Source organism: Desarmillaria tabescens (genome assembly GCF_030435595.1).
Source record: "Desarmillaria tabescens strain CCBAS 213 chromosome Unknown EV420scaffold_10, whole genome shotgun sequence".
Classification (NCBI taxonomy): domain Eukaryota; kingdom Fungi; phylum Basidiomycota; class Agaricomycetes; order Agaricales; family Physalacriaceae; genus Desarmillaria; species Desarmillaria tabescens.
Window position 1 is genome coordinate 1,206,917 of NW_026848309.1, and position 25,319 is coordinate 1,232,235.

General features: G+C 47.8%; 11 protein-coding genes across 11 annotated transcripts; 7 read left to right on the forward strand and 4 right to left on the reverse strand.

Annotated features, from left to right (window-relative positions):
- Positions 1-1,683: 1,683 nt before the first annotated feature.
- Positions 1,684-3,321, reverse strand: EV420DRAFT_142303 (uncharacterized protein). Its single transcript, XM_060469014.1, has one exon. It carries the CDS (start codon positions 2,955-2,957, stop codon positions 1,956-1,958), a length of 1,002 nt encoding a protein of 333 aa, XP_060333770.1. The 5' UTR covers positions 2,958-3,321; the 3' UTR covers positions 1,684-1,955.
- A 2,050-nt stretch (positions 3,322-5,371) lies between these two features.
- EV420DRAFT_1619413 (uncharacterized protein) lies at positions 5,372-6,741 on the forward strand (the record flags this gene model as incomplete). The annotated part of the gene is made up of 6 exons (XM_060475465.1): positions 5,372-5,574; positions 5,626-5,741; positions 5,848-6,259; positions 6,316-6,389; positions 6,412-6,507; positions 6,533-6,741. The coding sequence occupies 6 exons, from the start codon at positions 5,372-5,374 to the stop codon at positions 6,739-6,741; spliced, it is 1,110 nt and encodes a 369-aa protein (XP_060333771.1).
- Positions 6,742-8,974: 2,233 nt separating this feature from the next.
- EV420DRAFT_142536 (dioxygenase) lies at positions 8,975-10,265 on the forward strand. The gene is made up of 3 exons (XM_060469016.1): positions 8,975-9,464; positions 9,519-9,818; positions 9,869-10,265. Exons 1-3 carry the CDS (start codon positions 9,096-9,098, stop codon positions 10,175-10,177), a joined length of 978 nt encoding a protein of 325 aa, XP_060333772.1. The 5' UTR covers positions 8,975-9,095; the 3' UTR covers positions 10,178-10,265.
- Positions 10,266-10,437: 172 nt separating this feature from the next.
- EV420DRAFT_1528466 (uncharacterized protein) lies at positions 10,438-11,917 on the forward strand. Its single transcript, XM_060472509.1, has 3 exons — positions 10,438-11,183; positions 11,233-11,828; positions 11,890-11,917. Exons 1-2 carry the CDS (start codon positions 10,535-10,537, stop codon positions 11,697-11,699), a joined length of 1,116 nt encoding a protein of 371 aa, XP_060333773.1. The 5' UTR covers positions 10,438-10,534; the 3' UTR covers positions 11,700-11,828; positions 11,890-11,917.
- A 70-nt stretch (positions 11,918-11,987) lies between these two features.
- On the forward strand, positions 11,988-13,090 carry EV420DRAFT_142561 (uncharacterized protein). The gene is made up of 2 exons (XM_060469017.1): positions 11,988-12,059; positions 12,113-13,090. The coding sequence occupies exons 1-2, from the start codon at positions 12,042-12,044 to the stop codon at positions 13,001-13,003; spliced, it is 909 nt and encodes a 302-aa protein (XP_060333774.1). The 5' UTR covers positions 11,988-12,041; the 3' UTR covers positions 13,004-13,090.
- Positions 13,091-14,146, forward strand: EV420DRAFT_142562 (uncharacterized protein). Its single transcript, XM_060469018.1, has 3 exons — positions 13,091-13,377; positions 13,435-13,579; positions 13,631-14,146. The coding sequence occupies exons 1-3, from the start codon at positions 13,177-13,179 to the stop codon at positions 13,996-13,998; spliced, it is 714 nt and encodes a 237-aa protein (XP_060333775.1). The 5' UTR covers positions 13,091-13,176; the 3' UTR covers positions 13,999-14,146.
- EV420DRAFT_142564 (uncharacterized protein) lies at positions 14,050-15,824 on the reverse strand. The gene is made up of 3 exons (XM_060469019.1): positions 14,620-15,824; positions 14,181-14,569; positions 14,050-14,125 (listed from the first exon to the last, which is right to left on the reverse strand). Exons 1-3 carry the CDS (start codon positions 15,428-15,430, stop codon positions 14,102-14,104), a joined length of 1,224 nt encoding a protein of 407 aa, XP_060333776.1. The 5' UTR covers positions 15,431-15,824; the 3' UTR covers positions 14,050-14,101.
- A 925-nt stretch (positions 15,825-16,749) lies between these two features.
- EV420DRAFT_142579 (uncharacterized protein) lies at positions 16,750-18,566 on the reverse strand. The gene is made up of 3 exons (XM_060469020.1): positions 17,362-18,566; positions 16,922-17,310; positions 16,750-16,861 (listed from the first exon to the last, which is right to left on the reverse strand). The coding sequence occupies exons 1-3, from the start codon at positions 18,170-18,172 to the stop codon at positions 16,838-16,840; spliced, it is 1,224 nt and encodes a 407-aa protein (XP_060333777.1). The 5' UTR covers positions 18,173-18,566; the 3' UTR covers positions 16,750-16,837.
- Positions 18,567-19,573: 1,007 nt separating this feature from the next.
- On the forward strand, positions 19,574-20,775 carry EV420DRAFT_1528474 (uncharacterized protein). Its single transcript, XM_060472510.1, has 2 exons — positions 19,574-20,700; positions 20,757-20,775. Exons 1-2 carry the CDS (start codon positions 19,825-19,827, stop codon positions 20,769-20,771), a joined length of 891 nt encoding a protein of 296 aa, XP_060333778.1. The 5' UTR covers positions 19,574-19,824; the 3' UTR covers positions 20,772-20,775.
- On the reverse strand, positions 20,776-22,943 carry EV420DRAFT_1528476 (uncharacterized protein). The gene is made up of 4 exons (XM_060472511.1): positions 22,797-22,943; positions 21,489-22,745; positions 21,291-21,435; positions 20,776-21,238 (listed from the first exon to the last, which is right to left on the reverse strand). The coding sequence occupies exons 1-4, from the start codon at positions 22,809-22,811 to the stop codon at positions 20,892-20,894; spliced, it is 1,764 nt and encodes a 587-aa protein (XP_060333779.1). The 5' UTR covers positions 22,812-22,943; the 3' UTR covers positions 20,776-20,891.
- A 687-nt stretch (positions 22,944-23,630) lies between these two features.
- Positions 23,631-24,942, forward strand: EV420DRAFT_1477726 (uncharacterized protein; the record flags this gene model as incomplete). The annotated part of the gene is made up of 6 exons (XM_060469440.1): positions 23,631-23,657; positions 23,728-23,960; positions 24,016-24,066; positions 24,142-24,360; positions 24,384-24,771; positions 24,862-24,942. 6 exons carry the CDS (start codon positions 23,631-23,633, stop codon positions 24,940-24,942), a joined length of 999 nt encoding a protein of 332 aa, XP_060333780.1.
- Positions 24,943-25,319: the final 377 nt, after the last annotated feature.

Sequence of the window (25,319 nt, forward strand, 5' to 3'; positions counted from 1 at the left end):
ACGACCTTGCACTAGAAGCACGGACCCTCTAGAAGCGGCAGAAGAGTGCTCAGTATAGTATAGTTCAGGGCTATGGAGTCGAAGTGTGAAAATTGGGCGTTAAGCTTGCGATAAGAAACACTTTCGGTAACAAAGCGTCAACACAGGCGTTCTACTCTGACTCCGGTTGCACATTGAGCGGCTGGCAACCTCATTGATTCAGGACTGTGAATGTAAAGAATACGAGTCAAACAAGACCAACGGACGGAATACTGAAAATCTACTCAAAGACATGTTGGGATGTTGGGTAGGCCAGCCGGGTTTCTGTTGGTAGGTTCTGATGCGAGAAGGTCTGCAGGATATTCGTGGGTGAAGCTGTAAATGGCCAGACTCTATGATACACGAAGCGAAGCCAGCAACGGTCGTCGGTTGCCCACTGGTCCGGGAAAATATAGCTCGCCGTGGGGGCCTAGTCTCCGATGGGTCATATATACTGTACATATCGATATTGCACCGTAGGTCAGCTGTACATGTGGTGGAACCGATACCAACTACTTCAGTATTGCGTCCGATGGCTCTGCCGCCAACACTGTAGTAATAGAATATATGAGCTGGATGTTCTCAGCATAACAGCCATACAACGCACCTTCATTGCCGAAGTCCTTCTGCCCGAGCCCTTTTTTCTAGCCCTTCGCCTAGGTAGATCTCGTTCTTCTCCTGGAGGTCAATGGGAAATTGTTAATGCTTGCCCTGCATGGTTCATCGATAGAGCTAGTAGCCGGATAGTGAGAGAAGAGATCCCGCTGAGGTCGATGATGGCGGTCGGAGACAACGAAGGCATACAGTCTCGTGATCGTCTAGCCCACTCTTACTCTTGAACCACGACATACGGAGCTATCTCGACTTATCAGAATCCTGGCCGACTCAATGCTATATGCGAGGTATTCTCTCTTACCAAGACACGAAAATTTTATCATTGGAATGTAGTAGAAGGCAAAACAACGAAGGACGGTCTGGCTCATGTGCGACGATTTGCTTCATATCTTGTGTCTGCTCACGCTGAAAATATGATAGTTCCAGCTCAACCATGGGTCTGCCAAATTCCACATATGCATACAAGCAATTTCTTGCGTTACCCGATCTTCGTGTCCTCGGAGATATCATCGGTACCAACGGCAACAGCATCCAGGGACGGCTCGAAGCCTTGTCGCACCTGTAGTCGCAATTACGGGTCCTCGTATGCTTTGGTGCCGTCGGACGTTCCCAAGTACCATCAATGACGACCCGGACTAAACCTGAACAACGGACATGTGGAAACAGCGGTACCGGAGATATCAATACGAATCGAGAGCATAACAACGGAAGCTGCATATAGTTCAGCCCAAGGTGCGTTGCTCTTGTTTATAACAATTTTTTTTCCAAAACAGTGGATATTATACGTTTTCAGTTAGTCTCCCCGAGGCAGACTCTCACATCAAGACAGTCGAGATTTATTTTTCAGTTATGCTATGTCGATGCCGGGATTTTCACCGAGGATAGTTGGTTTCGAGCTGGGGACAATTCATCAATTCATTACTATTCTACTACTGCATTAGCGGATCAAGGAATGGAGCGAGGTCCCTGCCGAAGTGGTATTCCCAAGCAGCACAGTGTGGTGTCGTTGACTTCCTCATCCGTTCCGAAATTGACCCTTCGCCCCATAAGCTGCTATTATCAGCTATCATCTCTATGACTACACTAGATAACTTGCTCGGAAATAGGAACTAACTATAATAAATAAAAGGCCTTATTTGTTTGCACCTTGCAGCCTCATTGAGTAAAGCTTGTCATGTTTTAGAGGCGACATCGACATCCCCAAATGTGGCTTTCTGAGTATTCAGTAAATAGCAAGAAATCAAAATATCAACATAATCGACTAGTAAGAGACAAACCCGTCAAGGTGAAGAAACATCTAGTGATGGCCAGAGAAAGCAACCTTAGACTTCAGAATCGTAAGGATCATTTGAATCCCCGACTACAGCACTCCCGCACATGGGAATATAGAGCTTTAATCCTTCCCCAGCCATTTGTGTAAACAATTCGACACCATCAGAAGACGTCTCAGTGAAGAACGCGCAAAATATTTTGCGTAGTCGTGCGGCACGCTCCTGGTCGACATACCATCTTGACCGCACCATCGCTATGAATGCATGGGTCATAGGTAGGTCAAAGCCTATATCCAGATGCAGATGCACCAGATGAGGCAGCAGCGCGTGGGAGATGGGCTTATCCGCCTCTGGATACGCGAGCGATTTGCTGAAGGCTTCAAATGCGTTCAGTGTGAGATGCCCAAAATCGAGACGCAAGACCTCAACCGTGGGCGTATCCTTTAGCAGATTGATGAGAGGCTGGTCCATATCAATGCCGTTCAAATGCAGATTCTGTAAAGTGCACTGCGAGCGTACAATGAACTCGTGGATAATCGGGGTAGGCGATGGAGTGCTGCCTACGGCGATCAGGGTGAATAATACCTTGAGCGCAGAGAAGGTGAAACATGGCAATGCGTAGACTTGAGGTGCACTCAGTTCGCGCAACGACGTATGAACGATGGGGTCAAATAGGCTGAGATTGTACATATGATCTTTGAGAAATAGCCGCTGCAAGTTGTGGGCCTTGCGTAAAATACTGATGTCATTTTGAGGGGATCCGCACATGAGATCAATTTTGATCAGTTGGGACCAAGGGAGATTCAGGGAGGACGGGGATCGAAAGCCGAGCACATAGATATCGTGCAGACGGGGAGCTGTAGCAAGTATGTCCAGGATGCTCTCATCGAGTTCAAACACGGTGACAACGTGGCTATCGAAGGACCGGGAAAGGCGGAATCGCTCCAGCAAAGGGAGAGTGTGTCTCTGTGGCTTGGGCAGACGACGAGTGAAGTCCGTTGTGGAAAGATAGATTTCGATGGTGCGCCAGTGATCGCAATGGTCCAAGAGCATAGCCCATAGATGCGCATTCGGATCACCACTTTCGTTGTACTGGATCCGGAGAGGGTAGGATTGGGATCGAAGAAGAGATACTTCCAGCTGACGAGCGCGACCTGAAAAGTTGAAAGTCCGTGGTTCTTGGATTAGAACCCAAGACCACAATTCAGGATATGATAGTGCGATGTCTCTCCATCTTTGACAGACTTAAGAAAGAATCCAGGGGGTGTCATAGCAGCGAACTCGCTCGTTCGCGATGCGGACCCAAGAAAAGATATAAGTCGATATCTCCGGCATCACCCCCAAGATGGGCGGGTCACCTCGCGCCGACAGCATGTAAGAGTCGCTGGAAGGGAAATTTGCTGATTCCATGATTCTCTGAAATCGAGAACAGTCATAAACTATCTGTTTCTTCAACAAGAACGCAGCCGCTTACCGACAATAGTAGTTGACACAACAGCGAAGAGAAAGACAACGCGATTCCTTGCGAGCTACGTGTCGGCCGCCCACAGCGAATCTGTGTGAATCCAACTCAGTGAAGGTTGAAGAGAAGTTGACTCCTCAGTGCCGTGTACCGGCACGGCGTTTAGTGCACGTGGCCACTCAGTTTATTTTGCGTTCAACTCCGTTACAGTAAATAGTTACTACATGACAAGTAATGCCCGTTTCTGCAGTGTTACTACTTCTTATGTACTGGCAGCCGTTAATTATGCCCGTGAACCTCACAACATGGGCTTCAATACCATTTCTAGCGAGTTCTCAGCCTCCGCTGACATCTTCCATAGGAACAACCTACACACGCATCACCTTTGCCAGGACGCGCGTCGCCTTGAGGTTGGTTCGATTGTAGTGCCTTATTGTGTATGACGCGTCTCCTTCCGTGGCTTGGCATTCTCCGACTTGTCGTGTGTTTTGTTTTTCGTTCTCTTTCCTACTCCCCTTTGCTCTAATTATTCCTACGAGTTTCACTGTCGATCCGGGAACTGACAAATCTCAAATTCCCAGTCTTCCCTGATCTTCTCAGCTATCAAGTTAAAACGTTAATCTCGTATTGTAGTTAGAGGCTACGAGGACGAAGTGATCATGTTAAAGAGTGGTCTTCACCCCTCAGTCAAGCATCCGTGAGTGTAATCCTTGGGACCGGCACTGCATATCATCTTAGAGAATCATTCAAGCAGATCGGGCGAGAATCTCGTCGCTCTGCCATTTTACCATTAAAATCAGCGCGTTTTCTCGCCTTCTCCAGGGATCAACACCTTTGTATGTACTCTAGATATCTTGAAATGCATATATCTTCAATTTATGACCAAATACAGAGGCCCTTGGGACCCACAAAAACTTTCGGACCCTACCAGTATACCCCCCGCTCTGGGTACCAGGCTTTATACACAGGTACGAGTTCCGCGAGTATCTATAAAGCGGCTTGCCAGGCTAGTGATGTCGCCCTCTGATTCTGGAGTCATGGATAGAGTAATTTTCCCATCTGTTGCAGAGTTGCATAATGATATTCCTTTTTCTAGCAGGGCTTTCAAGACTGGAACGACCCAACTTACCCAGGCGGGCCAGGCGCTCCCAACAGTGGCTCCATAAAGTAAGTGCTGCAGGAGCGACGGAAAATAGGGAACATATACTTACAGCAATAACAAATTGGCGATCTCCGTTGGATCACCGAGCCCCTTCAAGAGCGACAAGAAGCGCAACAACCCGCCCGAAAAACCGCTACAATACATCCTTGACGCTAAGTCGTTCTCAGATGTTGTTCGTGCCATAATGGACGCATCAAGGCGTGATACTAGCACATTGCAAAGCTTGATATGTATTACTGACATTAAAAATATTGAATTTTCCAGGGCTTCGATAGGACTCGCCCAATTATTTTGGAGGCCACAGTGCATTTTGACATAAGTTGCCGCGAGCTTATACTTTGGTCCAATCCGCTGATCCATGTGGCCCACGCAGCATGGTTAACTGGAATTATTTATACCATTCAAGCCATTAGTCCCATACCAGTGCCTCTTACAGGTAGTGTGGTCACTCGAAAAATATTCATATTTGCATCTATCATTGATCGTCTGGCCATCCTTAGCGTCAAGCGTCCATGACTCACTTTGATTTGACGTTTTCACTAATCACTCGACACCGAAGCCTGGTTACACGGTCATTTCTTGGCGTGAATGTGCTTGATGTCGACAAAAGTTTCACGGTAAAACGGCTAACAATAGGTTTACCAAGAAACTCGTTTACCAAGAAATTCTGGATTCCGAAAGGTTGTTGCGTTAGTCATGCTATCTCCTGATTCATCAGGTCTTCCGCAGGTCTGCACGGCTGAACTCCCTTTGAAGTTCGACGCGACGCGTGTATAAAATGCATACTACGCCTCGAAGGCCCTCATCAGTTATAACTAACAAACCAGCTCTCGCATTATACCAATGTCGAACCTCAAAGCTCTTTTCCAGCCCCTCAAAGTTGGCCTAACCACCCTCCGGAATAGGATCTTCATGTCCGCCATGGCGCGCAACCGTTCCGTCCCAACGAACGTCCCCAACAGTATCAACGCCGAGTACTACCGACAACGTGCCGCGAGAGGTGCTGGTTTGATTATCACCGAAGCCGTTCTCATTGCTCAGCAAGGGTACGCGTATCACTCGCAACGTTCTTGGTGCTAGTCCTTATAACCTTTCAGCACCGAATGGCAGGATGCCCCTGGCATCTGGTCACAGGAGCAAGTCAACGGATGGAAAAAGGTTACTGACGCTGTTCACGAAGAGGGAGGCGCGATCTTCGCTCAGGTACTTCTTAGTTCCCTCTCGTTTCGTCTACCTTCTGACATGATCTACTTTTAGTTATGGCATCGTGAGTTCTCGACCTTTCGTCTCATATTATATATATACTAACATGTCATTAGTTGGACGCGTAAGCCACCCCGATGCACCTGAGCAAATCGCCTCAGGACTCCCCGTCTATGCACCGTCAGCGATCTCTGCCCGAGGAGGAAAATTCCGTTTCCTCCTTGGTCAGCCAGGCTACGTCACACCTACTGCAATTGACGACCCTCAAATTCTACTTCCCCAGTGGAAACAAGCTGCCATTAACGCGAAACAGGCCGGGTTCGATGGTGTAGAGATCCATGGCGCGAACGGCTACTTGATCCACCAGTTCCTCGATAGCACCGCGAATCACCGAACAAACCAATGGGGCGGGAGCGTGGAGAATAGAGCTCGGTTCCCTCTTGAAGTTGTCAAAATCGCAGTGGACGTCTGGGGTGCTAATAGGGTCGGTATCAAGTTGAACCCTCCCGGAGGGTATAATGATGTCGGGTATGTCTTCATTCCAAATGATGCGGCTTGTACTTTGTGCTGATGAGTTGGAACAGAATGCCGCTTCAAGAGACGTTGGACACATTCGGGTACCTCATCTCAGAGATTGACAAGCTCGGGGATCGCCTACGTCACGCTCGTGCGATATGCAGAGAATCTTGATCCAGTTATTGACGGGGCTCGGCGCGCAACAAAGCATGATGTTATCGGAACGTATGCGCCCTTGTTGAAGAATCCGGCTACGAAAGGTATTCGCGAATGCGTCGTTCACAGGCGAAGAGGCGGCACGATATGTTGAGGACGAGAAAGTGGATGGAGTGTTCTTTGGCATTCCTTGGGTGGCGAACCCAGATTTAGGGAAGAGGTTTGAGAAGGGCGTCGCGCTAGAAGGGAATATTGATTTCATGACACTCTATGGGCACGGGGGAACGGAGGCGGACGAGAGGAAAGGATATGTTGACTATCCTGTGGCAGCACTTTAGATGTCTTTACTTTTAGATGACTGCACTATTGTGCTCTGTCCTTACCATGATTTTAGTGAACTTGAGGAGAAAATGGGTGTTCTAGGTCGCAAATGTAGACGAAAGAGTCATCATGTTGATTCCAATGAAAGGCTCTGATGCCCTGCCTTCGACGTTTCCCCTTTCGAGCTACACGACAACCGTAAAACGGCACAATGACGAATGGGGTAGCTAGTGCAAATTGGCGAGACTCAAACATACGCCATAGCACCACTCTGTAGCTTAGCTTGGACTTCAAATGTCCAGTCTCCTATCTAGCCTTCTCAATATCCGGAGTAGAGGAGTAGCATATCTCATCTAGCATCTGCACGGCCGATCAATTATCACCTACAAATGAATAACAACAAGACGTACCAAATGGCCTACATCCCGGATTTTTGTTACAGACGCAAGCCTACTGCCATTGTCCAGTAAGGAGTCTTTCCTTGTCCCTGTGAACTGAAAGGAAGGTAGAAACAGACGTACGACATGTCGTTCTAGATCAAACACAACCTTGAGCATTTGTTGTGGTCATGTTAAGGAGGGCGGACGTAGGACTGAGAAAACTGGAAAATTGTATTGATTGACCATCTCCGCTGATATAGCTCAGGTAAATGAAAGTAAACTACTCCTACCGACCTCAATGGTTCGTTGTGTAAAGCCATCTTCCTTGACAAGGGCAAAGGACTCATGCTATAGGCGAAAATGGTACAGCCTCTTGGAAAGAAAGAGAGCTACCATGTAAGGCATTGCAAGGAGAACGCTTTTCAAGGTCAATGACGAGTTTGAGCTGAAGGGGAGGGTCGGGGATAAAGAAATAGCGAGATATGGAGTATTCGTGGTGGAGGTTCAAGTTGTTCGTCGGAAATGCCGGCGAATCCGGGCCGCCAACCGATATTTCCAATCTAGTAACAGATCACGTTACATGACGCGAAGAGTGAAAATCCATTTCCGGTTTGCCATGTTCTCTTTTGTCCTCCTCAATGCGCCTCAGAACCTTGGTTCTTCAGCACGACAACTTGCATACAGACCAAAGGCAACCAATAGCTGTAACCGTCCAAAGGACAGGAAAACCAAGAAAGCGGTTGACAGGGTTCATGAAAAGTACGTCTAGATCGTCACCGATCCTTTCTCTCGTAGATAACATTGCTCCAGGGAAAAGTACGTACGGGATTTTTAATTCTAGAGCGCTTCTGAGTACATGACGGGTACCTTCCTCGTTGGGATGCAGAAATGAAGGCGCAGCGAAAGTGGAATATGACCATGAAGGGCTCGTGCATGCCTTCTGTGTTTCAACTTCCCCTCATGCAAATGCTTTTGCTACGCTTGCAAACGAGGGCATTGGGGAACCTGGAGAATTTGTATGTACCATTATTCCTATGAGTCTTTCTTGTCTTTGGCCGAGCTCATATCAGGCTGTATAGATTTACGATGGAATACCAAAAGAATAACCGCATCTGAACTACGACAAACCTGAACCCCCGATTAGGGTGTTAACTTCTGACTTTCTCCTACCACAGACCTTTGCCGGACTGACGGTCGACGACAAAGCAAGCCAAGACTGATAGATATCCACTTATCAGCTACTTGACGTCTGCCACGGACCGCCGAATCTCACAAACATGACGTCCCGCGACGACGTCAGCGTCCGTGCTCTCGGGCTGTCAGGGGCAGGAATGCAGGAATGCATTAGGGTAAACTCATTGTGAGGTCTGAATAGGCCGATCTGTAGGGCACACTCTATGTCCGTTGTCCCAAGCTTCAGCCCTTGGCACAGATTCGCTAATCTAGTCAGAGACATTTCCTTGGCGCTATCTTTCAACTTTCATGTTCTCAGCTGTAACGTCCTTTCCTTCGCCCGAGGCCTGCTCCTCAACAGGTGCAGTCAAATGAACCATGAATCCTACATCGACCCATGCTCGAGGACTTGGCAAAAATCGGACTCTATACCATCACCATTGTACGGAGAAAGATGGACAGCCGTTCGCGCTGCGCCCCGCCCACTCGCACATTCCACCGAATATTTTGCGGCGATGACGAAGATAACACTGACAGTAACACGCTGTTATGTTCGTGAACGACTTAAAATTTGAATATATCTGTCATTCTATTGGCTACAAACGCGTCAAACATACCTTGGTCTTCCACGGCGTCCTTTCAATCGCGTCTGATGGAGAATTCTCGCGTTCACTCTTACCCTCCGTTGAGGGCTTCACAACCGAAGCTACGGACGCGTGCTGTTCAATCTTCTTACGAAAATTTTGACCGTCGGTCTATAAAATGCGTCCAGGCTAGCTGCAAATGTCCATTGCATTTCCCCCCCTCCATCTGCGAACATGAAAATCGCACCTGCCGCTGTTCTCTTGGCTTCTGCTCTCCTCGCCACTGCTCATCCTGGTCCTCACGCGCCTATCAAGCGCTCGGAAGCAGAGTTAGCACGTCGCGACCTTACCTCGTCCAAGTGCGCTCGCCATGTCGGCGAAATGCAGCATAACCGCATAGCAAAGCGCGCAGAGGCCTTGACCAAGCGTAGCAGCCGGTTCTCCTCGGTTACTATCACCACCGAGTCACCTTTCTACCCTAGGATTCAAAACGAGACATGCGTTCTCACTCCTGAGACTACCACTGGTCCGTATATCTGGTCCAAGTCCCAGACTCTGCGCCAGGATATGACCGAGGACCAACCGGGAATTCCGCTGATCCTAGTAGGCACTGCTTCCTTTCGGGAGCGACGTTTCACTCATTCTGCATTGCTGTAGGACATTGGTGTCATTGACGTCAACACCTGTGAACCTATGCGTAATGTGCTCGTTGACCTTTGGCACTGTAACGCAACGGGGTCGTATTCTTCCTTCACCGGACGTGATCCGAATACTCCCTTTGAGCAGCTCCTCGAAGAGCTGGGTATTGACCTCAGCGCCGGTGGGACCCTCGATCTTCATACGGATGACACGACATTCCTCCGTGGCATGTGGCCCACCGACGCCAATGGGATGATGCAAATGAAGACCATTGTGCCGGGATACTACGTAGAGCGCGCAATACACATTCACGTCCAGGTATATATCATTCTTTCAGCGCATGAGCCTGGCTCACGGGGCGTGTTTAGGTCCACCAGAATTGGGTACTGCAATCGAATGGAACAGTCAAGACCGGCAGCACCGCAGAAACGGGCCAAATCTTCCTCGCTGAAGATCTCTCCAAGTATCTGATGTCGTATCAGCCGTACTTTGGACATACAGAGATCGAGAGGACCACCAATGGTGTGGATTCTATTTATTTGGAAGCGTCAACCAACGGATGGTACCCCGAGTTGGCAGTAATTCCCATTGACGGGGAGGAATACTCGAATGGTATCATCGGGTACATTACCATTGGAGTTGACTCGAGCCGTACCACTGCTTCTTCGTTCAATTAGTTCATCCGTGTTACAATATTTCGCGCTATAAAATCTGTCCAGCATAAGTCAAGCAGATGAATAAATTACTTTGTTCTACTTACTGAGCTCATGGTGTATGATATCAACCAGGAGCACCTGTAGACTGATGGCCGTTTGTCTGACCCCCTAACTGTTCAAATTGCAGGCAAGAAAGGGCGATTTGACTTGCGACCTCAAGTGGTGAGAGACGGTCCGTCGCGAGTCTAGATCGTTTTCCGGTCCGATCGCCCGGTTCTCGCGTCATCGATCAACAAACTTTTTTCCCGTCACGTCGGCAGACCATTGAAGCATTCTCTCTTTAACCTATCATTTTCAATAATTGAAGTCAAGCTATAGATGTCAGGCATCTGCCTTGTTTCGCGGCGCCTAATATTACCCAGGTGGCATTTCAGCTCCTGCAATATCGCGCGTTCACACGATTTTCCCATCTTATGGAGTCCTACCTCCGCAGCCCCCGACAATGCTCTCGCTCTACATGTCGGTCCGCTCGATTTTGGAATGTCCGTCATAGAGAATCTGCCTCGTTTTCGCCATCTCCAACACATTCAATTCGAAAAATATACAATGGCACAATTTGATGACCGACGGATAACAGACGCGTTATCTCGATGTCCAGTTAAAACTGCATCATTTACTTCATCGACATTTCGTAATCGACATCATCTTTATACTTTTCTACGCCATTTCCCGATGCTGGAGGAGCTGTCCTGCGCTGATCTGCATTTCAAGGCAAAGACTCGGCCACGTGAAGCTCGGGAAATAGTTCAACGGATTGGACCATCGCTTCGGAAGGTCACGATTGATAATGATGACGACCTGTGGCATGCAGCGTTAGACGGGTCAAGTTTTGGTCCTATCGATAAGCTGCAAAAAGTTACTATCATGGATGTGAAACTTGACGACCTTGCCAAGGTTGATCAATTCCTTCGGAGAACAAAAAACAGCCTGGAAGAGTTTTCTATGAGGCATTTGCATATCTTGGGTCGTACGTCACATCCATGTCTATTTGCTGTACCCTGTCTGAATGTGCCCAGATGCGCGCGGCACGCATATGCGTTGGAAAGCCTTACGTGAACATTTCGTGCTCTCACATCTAAGGAGGCTCTGTGTCGACATTCACGGCAAGGAAAAAAACACAGGACTTCCAGCAACCGAGATCGTGTTGAAATGGTGGCTGTCCATGCTGCAGGATGCGGCTAAAAAGGATGAAGCTCTCCGTCTCGAGAACCTCACGATCACTGTGGGGGTTGCCCGTTCGGTAAACTATATCCAGCGCGCCGGAGGATCCTTATGGCAGGAACTTGATCGTTGCCTCACACAAAATCAATTTTCTTCGTTCAAATCCCTCCGCGTCGTTATCAAAGTGTTTTCGCCATTACTGCCGCAAAGAGGTGAATCCCGGAGGCAGATGATATTGGATAATTGTCCTCGATTACAGGAGAAGGGGATGATTGATGTCGTGGTTCAATCTGTGGAGTTACCACAAGAGTCCGTCGAATAGGGAGGGTTTTTTGTACTATGACATGAATTTTTATCCGTCTTAAACCTAGCATTCTGGACATAGCTCTGGAGGGTGTCACAATACACTTGTTGACCGTCCTAGGAATTGGGTGTACCCCTCAAAACAATGGTGCGTTGCGTATGTGATTGATTTCTGGTTTTCTTATAATTTATCGTCGGGTATGGCTTAGTGAGAAGGATATTCATGGCTCCTGCCGGCTATCTGTTTGCCGAGAGCTCAGTAACTCCAAAAGAAGCGCCATTGATGTGCGGTCAACTCTTCTTTGAACTTTTTTCTTCTCTCTATGCTGGATGACTGAAGCATAGAAGTCTCGTTACCAGAATGACGAGTCGGCTCAAGGTCCGCAATTTATCTTTTCCTCTCTCGGCCGCTCATCTAAAAGTACGAGCCAGAAAGAAGCTACCAACGGTTCCCTTTCGGCTCTCACTACGCTGTGCGAAAATGCTACCAAAGATTCGACCACATTTCCCGTCATAATAAATGCCATCCGCCAGCACCTTCTTGCCACGCCCGTTCCCAGGCTGACTCTGAATTCATCTCTCACAAAACGTGATGATTCTAGTCTGCATACTATCCGTTCATGCTTCCTCTGCCTAAAAACCGCGCTATCTGACGATGCACTCAAAAGTGCATGTAACATTGCGCTTGTTTCCAGATTATGGCCAGATATGTGTCGCTGGATTACGTCCTTCCTTGATACTCACGTCGTGGACGTTTCGACTTCTTCCCTGGAAACACTTCTTCAAAATCAAAATTTTTTCGACATGATCGATGCTATATTGTCTTTATTGTTATCGCTCTCGAACGCGTCCCCGGTCCTAACTTGTATCCTCGAGACTGAGGACTTCATACGTTCCTTTACCCATTCCACCGTATGCCTCATGGTGGTGACCCAATACTCCTTGCAACCAATCACGACGGCACTCCTGGTGCGCTTTTGGAAACCAACCAGTGGCAAGACCCTTCCAGCCATGGCCGTTGTTCTACACGAGATGCCCCCACAAAGAATCATCGCCTCGCTTCAAGGAGTCGTGCATAAATACAGGAACTGTCCTTCACGCCACCATCATTACGCAACTTTGCCCATACCATCCATTTCCTCTGGTTTGTCACCGCAAAGTCAGAGAGATTCAGTCTGCGGTATCTCGCTCAACGCTCGATTCCGTGGATCTGTCATCTCTTATCTCGTATCATCGCGAAAGTACGCCAATTACCTCCCCCGGAGATCCATCAAGATCTCGAAGCGATATTCTTTACCTCTATCATATACCTTGTCGAGATAGGCTTCACCCAAGGCACTAAATGGCTTTTGCAAGGCTTACAATATCACATATTAGAACTCACCCTCAAATCGATCCCCTTTGCATCCGAGTCCGGTCCTCTGGCAAATCCCAGCCGCTCTCCATCACTCCTTGCCCTTCTCAACCGACTCTGTGAAACGACTTACACTTTCCTAATGCAGCGCTGCGTCATTTCGGAAGCTGGAAGGGCGATGGGAAGGATAACAAAAGCGGGCTTGGAAGCAAACGTTTCACTCGCGGATGATTCTTTTCGTCGGACCTGGACCTTGCTGACAGATCAAATTGCTCTACGATCCAAGTATCGGTCAGATTTTATCGCAGCTGGATGCGACAACGATTCTTGTTCTAATCCCATGGTATGAGTCTGGCGTACCTCGTTTGCGCATTTCATTACTTATCCCAGTAATTGTCAGTGCCCACAGCGTCTTACCAACAGGACGAAACCACTTCAAATGTGTTCGGGTTGCGAGAATTATTTCTACTGTTCCAGGGACTGCCAAAAATCAATGTGGCCGAACCACAAACCTATCTGTAAAATTTTACAAGAGGAAACGAAAAGTTAGTAACTTTTCTTTGGTATCCTATGCGTATCCAACTATCCTCTCTTAGAAGGGTTTCTTTTGCACTTCACCGAGCGAGATATGCACTTTATGGGGGAGATGGCTTCCCATGATATACATAACAAGACCACACAGCTCAGAGAAGACAAGAAAAGGTTCCTTCGTGCACACCCTGGAGCTGCAGCTTACCCTCTTGTCCTTGCGGTGGACTACTCCTCTGTGCCTATGACGGTTACGATTCGCTCGTCGCTGGATTTCAAAGATCATCCAGAACACGGACAGAGGTGGCCGGACTTGATACGTAGGGTAAAACAAGACCCTAGAAATGAAATGGTGTACATCGAAACACCCCTTAAGACGGACCCCAAGAATTGGCTGTACACCACGACATTCCAACTGCCTATTCTAGGCATTTAGCTTGAATATCATGACGTGGTGTATTTGATATCGACGCAAAGATTTACCGTTCTGTTTGTATCACAATCGCGTGTATGTACCCCGCGTATTTGACCCAGAATCGCTAGCCAGGATAATTAGCAGCACACTGAATTAAATTGAAACGTGAGTTACTTGAAAACAACAAATAACAGTAGTCTTACCTCAACGGAAAGAATTCTCCTCTTCGCCACCATTGGGAAAATGCTCCTCACATCATCTCCAGCGCAGCTGGGATGCTCCTTCAGATGTTTCCATCGTGCCTTCGCATTATCGTAGGCATCCAATCCTAAATCCACCCTTCTCAACGACCCAATCTGTCCCAGCGTTGCATCCAAAGCAGCCCAATCATTACCATACGACGTAAAGGTGCTCGTGTAGAATATCTCGAGCGTCACCTTCTCCAATCGATGCCACTTAGTGAGCTCCTTGAACAAGCTCGTCAACCACCGTAGCCATACCACAGGCTTCGTGTGTTGTTGGTAGCAGATCCACCACAGCTTGACATGTATCGAACGAAGACGAGATATATCAATTAGGTTCGATAATGGCTCTACAAACCCATGATTAGGCCTCAATCTATGAAACTGGCTATGCACTCACCTCCGAGACAGGCATTCAAAACAAGATGCTCTAAAGCGCTACCATTTAGCTGCCGTAGGATATCCCTCGTGACCTTCGTGCGCTTTACAAGGTCTCCAGAACCGTCTGTGAGTACCGATAACTGCTGGAGACTGCTGATATTGATCGAAGATTGTAATAGCTGTACCAGTGAAGAATGCGGCTCACACAAGCTGAGCGCTAAGGAGTGCAGCTTTAACTTTAGCCCGATCGGAAGTCGGGTCAACCCTTCCAAATTCCCACAAGATACCAAGTCTTCGCAGGATATCGCGGAAAGCGATAGATGCTTCAGATACTGACATGTATCCAGAAGCGCCAGGAAGTCTGCATAATGAAGAAACAGTCCATCCCGAATCTCGAACCGCGTCAGACGCAGAGATCGGAAGGCTGTGATCAGGGTATCACGCATGGACAGGGAGAGCTCGTCCCAGGAATAACCACAGAGATGAAGGGATATACTCTCAAGGTTGATGAGTTTCTGAAACATAGTCCCGAGGAGGTGAGCGTCGAGAAGGGGAGAGATTTCAATGCTTTTCACAAGCGTCGCAAGGCAAGGGTGTATGGATATGAAGGAATTAAACCGTTCTATATCGCGTCGCCTGCGGCCATGTAAAGAGCAGTAGTGATAGGGTCCGCGATTGAAGCTGATGTGAGAGAATATCCGCCGCTGAGAGGGATACGTCCAGGAACGGCTGACGAGGGAGCAGGTTCGTAAGGTTTCTTTATCGGTATGATTCTCGTCTATAACGGCATCAATGAGCTCTTGTGGGAGAACAGTAACTTTGGCGTCCATGGCCACAGGTACAAGGCGAGAGTTAATCAGGTGTTTTGGATGAAGCAACCAACCGACCTATGACTGGTCTGATGTCTGGATTTCTTGTGGTTCTCGGAAGTTACTTGGGACACGATCTATACCGTGAGAGATGGGGGGATGATCTGAACATCGCAAGCCCTTGCTATCGTCATCCTTTTGTAGCTCGCAGGCAAAGGCCTTTTTTTGGCGCTGATCGAGTTACCTCGTCCATGATAACCAAAAGATTCGTTGACCCAGGTGCTTCGAAGCTTATCGTCTCGATTGCTCGATTTCGACCTGCGCGGCAAATGATCGTAGTTCAATGCTTCGAGTGTGCTTGCTATGTATCGGATTTTTGAAGGGAAAGCTAATGTGTGAAGAGTGTAGTCAGTGCTCATGTGAAACGGACTCCGTTCCGTTTCCTTCTCACGGATGTCAATCGCAAAAACTCCTCCCCTTCCACCATCACCATCTCCCTTTGTTGAAGTTGTATCGGCGCCTACGTAACTATTAGTATGCAGCAACCCGGATCTTTTGATACATGTGAAAAGGTGTTTCCTGGCATGAAGTCCGTTGAACTATTCCTGTTGTGCTCGAGCAATGCTCTACACCATCATTCTGAACGAGGCACGCTAGCACATGCAACGTCGAAGGGTGCGGCGTAGTTGGAGACACCTAAGTAGCAGGGTGTGGTAAAGATTGCTGATTCCGCCGCGTTTCAGTGATGACACAGCATGTCGTGCCCACACAGTAGCCCAAGAGATGGCGCAACAAAGAAGTCAAGAAGCGTCCAGTGATGAGATGGCAGGCGGCATGTACGAATTAATCGAGTCCACTCTGTGAATGCGGGCTAATTTAAGAGCTGTGCAGATCCGCTTCAGAGTGCGGACAAGTCGGGACGACGGCGTTTGCAGGTGCTGACTTGAACTAGGAGGTGCTTCAGATTTCTCATCCCTGGTGGGAAATGCATTTTGGAAAGAAGAGCTGGAGATGGAAGGCAAACAAACGCGTGTATGCTATAGAACTCCTAGTGAGTGCTGCAAAGCGGATATTGTCGAAACATACTAATGTAAATCCAAACGAGAACCTTCCGAGACGAGAAAGGGCGTGCACTAAAACGGCTAGGCGAATACCCGTGACAACATTATCGCGAAAGAAGTTCATGAGGGAAACACGACTGCATAATCTTCCAGGATGAATGACAAGGCAATCAAGCATCGCCAAGGATCATAATAATGTCGTGTCGCATCTGCTTGCTGTCCTGTCGCTTACAATGACGTTGATGAGCAGTGACACATTTGCGAAGACGCCGTGAGGTTGTTAGACATTTCTTCTAGGGACGTTTATGCACCGAAATCGCATCAAACGGACTGTGGAACATTACTAGTGTGATAAGATCCGATTATATTAGTTAGGAAAACTAGCGGCAATCTAGAATTGAATAAATGAGCAAGCTCCTCGTGACAAGAGTATAAGCAACAACGGCCCCACCTCTACAGAAAGAACTCCGTGTTTGGCTAGTGTCGGCAGAATTACCTTCACACCGTCTCCGACAGTGCTTGAATACTCCTTCGAACGTTTCCATCGTGCTCGTGCGCAATCATAATTGTCCACCTTCACGTTGACCTTTCTCAATGACCGTATTCCCCCCAGTGCTGCATCGAGAGCAGCCCATTCATCAGTATACACGGTAATATTGCTCGCATAGAAGATCTCGAATGTGACCTCCTCTAACACCCCGTGTTTAGCAAGCTCCCTGAACGACATAGTCAACCAACGTAACCAATTTTCGGGCCTTGGATGCTGGTCTGGGCGAATCCACCACAGTTTCATGTGTATCGAACAAAGTTGCGAAATATCAATCAAGTTGGATAATGGCTCTACAGGTGTCATCAGACAGAATTACAACTTAATACAGGACTCATGCTTACCTCCAAGACAAACATTCAACACGAGGTGTTTCAAAGGTCCACCATTCAACTGCTTGAGTATTTCTTTCATGATATGCGCGCGCTTCTTAAGATCTGCAGATCCAGCGGTGAGCGCTGATAGCCGTCGGAGACGACTAACATTGATCGAAGATAACAACTGCGCCAGCGGAAAATAGGAATGTTCATACAAGCTGAGTGCTAGCGAATCCAGCTGCAGTTTCAGTCTGCTTGAAAACGCAGCCGTGGGTGCTATTTCCAGGTCATCCCATGACACATTGGAGAGGGATAAATGCTTAAGATGACTACCGCAAGCGCCCAAAAGGGCTAAGAAGTCTGCACAGTGAGGAAACGATCCTTCTCTCAGCTCGAGAGAGGCTATTCGTGGAGAGCGAAGGGTGGCGAGGATGGTGCCCTGCATATATGGCGAAATCTCGTCCCAGTGATATCCGCAGAGATCAAGTGACACGTTCTCGAGCTTGATCAGTTTTTCAAGGATGAGCGCGAGGAGCTGCGCGTCGAGATGTGGCGAGACCTCAATAGCTCTCACGAGCGTAGCAACATGAGGATAGGCACATATAAGCGTGTGGAATTGCTCCATGTCGCGCTGGCTATGTCCTTGCGCGTAGTAGTAGCGTCGTTTGTTATGACTGAATCGTATCTGAGAATATATGTGGCGCTGCGAGGTATATGTCCAAGAACGGCTAACGAGGGAACACGCGCGTAAGGCGGCCTTATCGTTTTGGTTCTCGTCGATAATGATGTCGACGAGCTCTTGTGGAAGTGTACAAATCCCGGAGCAGCGCTTTTCCATCTTTGAAGGCTGGGAGAAAGTTATCGAGTAAGATGATGGAAATCTGCGGTAAAAGAAAGGACGGACATAGCAACTAGTCTGGCGTTCTTCTTTTTCGGTGGCCGTCCGACTCAAAGACAGCCCACTGCACGATTCTGCACAACGGAACGCGATAAGAGAGGGAGGCGTGGGCGATGGAAAGAAGGATTCGAACTTTTTGCTATCACCCTCCTTTTGTAGTTTCTGTTCTGGTTTCTCTCTTCTGGCCGAGGTTCGGTCTAGGCCGCTACATCCCTAGCAAGGCGTGCCAAGTCTCGATGCATGCTGAGTGTTCTCTTCGTACGCCCCATCATGCTGTTCATTATAAGAGGAACAGCAGAGTCGAGGACTAAATCAACGGTCGCCCAAGACGGCAGAGCTTTTGCTTGTCTGTCTATAGTTAACTGTCAGTGAAACAGGTGGAGAAAAAGACAAAGTGTGACGTTACTTACAGGCCAATTATTACTTGGTCGTTTTTCCGGACTTGACGCAGACTCGACCTAGTCTTGGCGCAGCTGATGCCCTTCGAACCGATCCAAATATCTGCTCCATCTGGCTTCTTGAATTCTTCGCTTACAGTTCTGGATCATATGTTGAAAGAAGAAAACTTCCAAAGTTCCTGAGCAGCTGCGAGATAGGCTTCGAGGTCTTTTAACACAAGGCTAGATCCGGATAAAAATCGGCTTACAGTGAGCAACGAGGCAGGATGGACAGTTCTCCGTCTGTAAGTACCGGACGTGTAATGAATTTAGTAAATGCCTGTGATATCGACGGTTATCAGAGAGGTGAACAGACAAAGTCGTTGCGTGACACTGTCGTACCTCACACCGCGTCCAAATGCCTCCCAACTCCCCGATATCCCCTGAGTTTGCGCGTTCGAATATTTGTCACTGTACCACATTGAAGCTACGAGTCCTACTTCTGCCCCTCTGAAATTGTCTAATACCGGCTGATGATCCTGGTTCTGGCTTTTTTGGATGAGATGAGTAAGCCAATAACTGCGGTTACTTGTTGCGTCCCATGATAATGATTCGAACGAGAAACAATATAGAGAACGTAATGCCTAGACGAGAGAAGGAATGAGTGAGTGAGGATTGGGCAAGACGATTCTTGGTTAGTCGTTGCAAACTTTGTACTAGTTTCTGTCATCTATTTCTTGAAGTCGCATAGCAGAGAACGAATCCACAATTTTCCGTTCAAACGCTCAAGCACTCAAGCAAGTACTCAACGCCGAGTTGTGACAAACAAGAAATAGATGCATATAGTCTGGGCGAGGTGGTGGCTGGTGGTCGTCGTTTATATTGAGAAATCGGCTGACGGGCCGCATACCGGTGGCGTCGGCATATGCCGGTTTTCGCGAAGGTTTGAATCAGTTCGAGTAACCAATAATTGGATTCCTGCACGTATAAAGAGGTAGAGAAGTTGCGATTTTGCGCTACCGAACAAATTCCCCCCACTACGTCTTTCGATCGCCTCACAGAATATACGTCGCTTCCGAATCCTGTTTCTTTCTATTCAAGTTCGAGCTGCTCTTTCAGTCCTGGTTGACTCTTCTCGCTGATTAGAACCACGAAGGTACGTGTGCACTTCGCGCCGCTCTCATATCACTAATCCCCGCATTTACTAGCACCGAAATGGCTCAAGTCACTGCATCCTACCCGTTCAACGACCCGGATCATACCTCTGACCTCACTCTACTGTCGTCAGACAATGTCCTTTTCCACATCCACATATCTCTCCTTGCATTTGCTTCTGAACCCTTCTTTCGTACTGCGTTGACGATTTCGCAACCGCAAGGACAGCCTGTCCCAATGGTCGAAGACAGCGAGACCCTTGATACGATGCTCCGCTTCTGCTATCCCGGTGCAGACCCGTCTTTCAAGAGTCTTGCAGAGCTCCATCGCATCGCTGACCTCATGGTGGGAAAATTTGCCATGGAGGAGGTATCAATGAGGGCCCGGGCCCAAATTCGTAAATTCGTAAATGCAGAGCCTTTGCTTGTGTTCGTCGTTGCATATACCCTCAATTGGATTGATGAGGCTATGGAGGCTGCAGACATCGTGCTCAACGGTCCTCTGTTTAAGTATGCCAGTCCCGAGGATATTCCGGAGCTAGATATCCTTCCTTCTCCACGAATTCTGTATCGTCTCTTCAGATACTATGCCACTCGTCGCGATGCGGTATACAATTCTAATGGTTACCATTTTGACATATTTGACTACATCGAAAAAGCGCCATGTAAAACCCATGACATCTTACCTTCTCACCCGGAAGATACCTCGATGCTGACGAAAAGCTGGTTCATAGATTACTGTACCAAGCTCAGGGAGGAGCTGTACTATCGCCATCCCTCGTTGGAAACTCTTTGTACGTGCGACAGTTATGCTCATGCAAGTGCTCTACAAACCGCAAAGACCTGCCCTGATTGCGCGAAGGGTCACTTGCACATTGTTTTTGATTATTATATTCCTACAACGGTTCATGCGCAAATTGAGAATGCACTGTCAATGGTGAGTCTTTTCTCGACAGAAATCTGATCAATTCTTAAGCGTATCAATGTGAACAGAAATTTCAACTATGAGAAATGAACGACTGCAATTGAATATGATTTGTGATAGTTCGCCAAAGCCTATGTACAATGAAGACATTTACTCTGATGCAATAAATTTTTTTTTCCCTTTGATATCTTTTTCATTTCAGCTCAGGCTCGAAGGACATCCATCTGCAGAGCAACGCATTGAAAAGACTCCCGTATTCGACTAAGTTCCGGCAATCGAACATAGACCAACTCGCCTTTCAGACTTCGTGCCTCCTTGACGAGCTTGTCCCAGGAGCTTGCAGACACTTCGAGGTCCTTGAAGTCCAACGACGACTTCACTGTGATCGTCATGGGGGCAGTCGCGTAGTCCAGGACAATGACGGGAGGATAATCCTGCCTTACATGCTGGGCTTGCTCCTTGATCGAATGCGCGTTGTCGTATATATCGCAAAGTTTCATCCCCTCCAGAAAATGCTCGTCTCTGCTGGTGATATGCATCATGTATCCATCTGCACGAAATTATGACCAATCTCAGCACCAGACATGCAAGAAGATACCTACTGGTGCGCATATCTCGGAGTTTTTTACAAAATTTTTTGTGTTCAGGCCACATTGCCTTTTGACATTCGCGGCTGCAGTAAGAGTAGTAGAGACATCCAGAACACAGCTGCAAGGGCTTTTCTCTATTTGTGAAACGACGAGGGCACTTTGAAATCAACTGTGAACAAGCACGGAAGTTAAAACAAGAGCTACACATACGTTCTGTCTAGCACAAGAGTCGTTATCGCAACCTTGGCCGATAAAGGTAGCCCTAAATAACATTCGCGCAACGACTTGCTCCTTGAGTCTCGTCCAGGCTTGGCGGAAGGAATCATCAGCGTGCGAGAGATTTTCTTCAAGACTTGCACTCGCAATTTTATCCATCCCTTTTTTGCAAGCAACGATGATAGAACGTTGTACGAGGAAAGTGTAGACAACGTCGCAAAGTTCAGTGAGCAATGCGATAAGGGTCGTATTTCCGTAAGAATCCAAGGACAAAGCAAACGGAAGAGATTTGAGAATTAGCTCTAGTAGATGTCGCTCTATCGCTTGCAATAACCATCGGTAACCTTTCGTGAAGCATACTTTGAGAAGATAAGCGCAGCAGATATAGATATTCCCCTCCAGTCCCTTCATGACTTCGAGAGATGGACGTGGTCTATCGCGTCGCAATTCCGCCGTGATTCGCGACATTAGGCGGCATATCCAAAAGACGGAGTGATGGATGAGAAAATGCCGAGCGAAGCACTCTGAATGTATAGTGGTGAAGTACATGATATTCAGGCATTGTGTAAGCGCGTAGCTCGACGGATCTAATGTCTGGGTGCGAGATACGATGCCCTCGAACAGGTGGATGATCCTTTCAGAGGGCATCTTCTGCATGAGATAAACCATAGCAGGAATCGGATCATCACCGACGGGCTTGCAGAAGGAGGACATAAGATTGAATGATCTGGCCTGAAAGGAGAGGTCTTCGCTGACCGCTATGAGGCATATCACGGTATTCGTGAGGGAGAGAATGAATTCAGGTGTTTCGATCATCAATGACCACCACTGTGATTTGCGAGACAGGACAAGTAATAAGGATAAGATCGCGTCCACCATGGTAAACCAAGTTTCGATTTCATAAAGCGATGGTAGTAAGGACGGCGAAACATCGACAACGTGGATATCAAGGAATACAGTGATGTAGCGGCATAGATCTGGCCATAGTCGGGAAACAAGTGCAATGCTACATGCATCCTCTGGCTCGAGATGGGATATGGCACTTTTCAGGCTGACAAGACATGTATGAATGGTGGTCATGTTGTCATCCTGCCATTCTTGGAATAAGGGATCGGCGGGGGTCGTCGGGATGGGAGTAGTGAGAAGATGCTGACGAATCGATTTCACTATGACGGGAAACAGCGTTACATTCTTCGTGGTGTCTTGAGACAGCGCCAAAAGAGCTGGAAGAGATCCGTTTATAGCTTCTTTCTAGTAAGATGGTTAGGTAAGAGTCGCAAGACGATAAGTTCAGTTGCATACCTTATATCTCTCCATCTCTATTGGAGCACGGTCTTCGCGGGACACAGGCACTGCTCAAAAGGATGAATCGAGGGATAAGGACAAGTAAAAGGCGTGTTTGCCCCTGTATACCTGCCAGGTCATTGAGGAACCGCTTGCTTCTTTCGGATTCGCAGGCTGCTCCAGCGACGATTATAGACATAATACATCCGCCCTGAGTGATTTCCCAGGGAAAATGCCTATTGACCTTCGAAGGGACAGCGTAAATCAGTGATCTGCAATGGACGCATCTTGCAGGCACTTCACACGCTACCTACTGCCTCAATTGCAGCCAGAATACCTCACCGCGTCATCTCCGCACGCATCGAGGGCTTCAAAACGCGCCCCTGGATAAGGCACAAAAATGCGCTCTTGGAGAGCTACATCGTTATACAAGAACAAAAGAGAAGTCCGGTTCTTGAAGCCTGAAGACTTGATCCTGCCAGTAGGATGCTGAAACGGAAGTTATTATGGAACGCGAAACGTCATGCCAAGGGATCCCCTCTCAGATGTACTTCCTAGAGAGTACTGTGAACAGTAAGGAGTCATTATTGGATTTGTCGTACATGCTCCGATAGAGAGAAGTGGAGAGGGTTTCCTGAGGCTCTAAACAACGATGCCAAAACTCTTGCCCAGGAAAAAGGAGAGGATGGGCAAGCTCATTACGTTCAGCACCGTGACTTCCAAGGGCGTGTTTCTAGCCAGTACGATTATATAGAGTGGTGAAAACCTTCCTGTATGAGGTACATATAAGGACGCGAGAGAACAGAATACGTTGGAAGAACTCCTTGTTAATCTAGTAAGTTGTTAATCCTGATGTTATTGAGAAATGAGGACGTGAGAGTGGGTTTCCAGGTGATTTCGGCAGCCCTATAGTGACTTTGTAGTGCCTGCTGGCGGCGGTTGGTGCCAGAGGTCATCGGAAGCTTCTCGAGCTTTTCGTCGTCGTAAACAGCAGTCCGACCATCATTCTGTTCTGGAGGAATGGAGGAAGGAATTTCAGAACGCCACGCGAGTCAAGGAAGGCGAGACCACGTGCGGTGGACCCGAGATCCACGTGCTCGATCGCGCCACGGTCTCGACCTGGATTTTTCTTTCATCTTCAACCTTGACTGGGTACCTTCTGCCCCCCCCCTTTCTCTCTAGGTAACCAGGGTATAGTGATACTGATAGAACAATTGCTGATGCTTATATGTATCAGGGCCCCGTATAACCTCCCAAGGTTCTCATTTTTGTCATTTCCCCTTTTTAAGTATGTGCTGCCTTGTTCGAAGGTGTATGACTCAACCTCTGTCTAGCAATGAGTGTATACAAAACTACAACCCAGACTACTTCATATCCCTTTTGATGGCGCAGACTCTACCTCAGATCTAAGCTTGGTTTCGTCGGACGGGATGAAGTTCTTTATTCATGAAGCTATCCTCTCCTATGTTTCGCAGTTTTTCAAAGACATGTTCACACTGCCCCAAGCTACTCCCGGAGAGTCCTCCATTTCGATGGCTGAGGATAGCAAAACCGTCGACAAAATCCTCCGTTCTGTTATCCCGTCAATGACTCTACCTTCGACAGTTTGACAGAACTTTCTCAGGTCGTTATGGTTATGATAAAAAAATTCCTCATGGATGATGTTGCTAAGAAGGCTCGGGATCAACTCCTCTCGCACACGGAATCAGAGCCGTTGCGCGTCTTCGCTATCGTCTACGCCATCCAATGGAGCCGAGAGGCCAATGATGCGGCAAATGCGGCCCTGGCGGTCGGCAGCACCATATTCTATGTATACAACATACCGGAACTTGATTTTGTTCCTGGAACAGTTCTCTACGACCTCTTCGAAGTTCAGGACAGACGTCACCAGTCTCTACAGGATTCTGCAAATCCAGAGACTTATTCGCACGCCTTCAGGACTATTTTTCTGGTCGTTGCAACATACACGATGTCCCTTCTCGTCGATTATCCGGTCTGTTGAACAAGAAGTGGTTCATTGACTACTGCGCCACTCTTGAACTGGCATTTCGACCGTGTGCGTCTTACGATACCTTGGACTTAGATCAGCCTAGAGCTCGAACACGCGCTCTTTGAACCGTCCTTGAGTGTCGCTATTGTTCTGAAGGATATGTCTCAAAGGTAATCTTTGACGTATTTATACCCGAAGGAAGGAAGGAAGTAGATTTTATTGTCATTGATCGACTGAAGAGCAATCTAAATGATTTGGTGAGGTTTCTTACCTGCGCAGAAACAAGAATGCTCACAGATCCAATCCCAGACATTCCAGCTGTAGGTGATTACCACTTTCCGATGTAAAGACTTGGCTATGCTTGACGGTGTATTTTGGCTGCTCGATTCATAGATGTCTCTTTCTGAAATCCTCACGAAGGAAGAAAGGAGCACCGACTTTTTGACTGACTGGCTTTTGGTTTTGGTTAGAGTGGTCTACTGTCTTTTGTGTTGCTTATCGCCTGCAAGTAATGCATACAAAGAATTTTAAGTGCTCAACTTTGTGTTCGA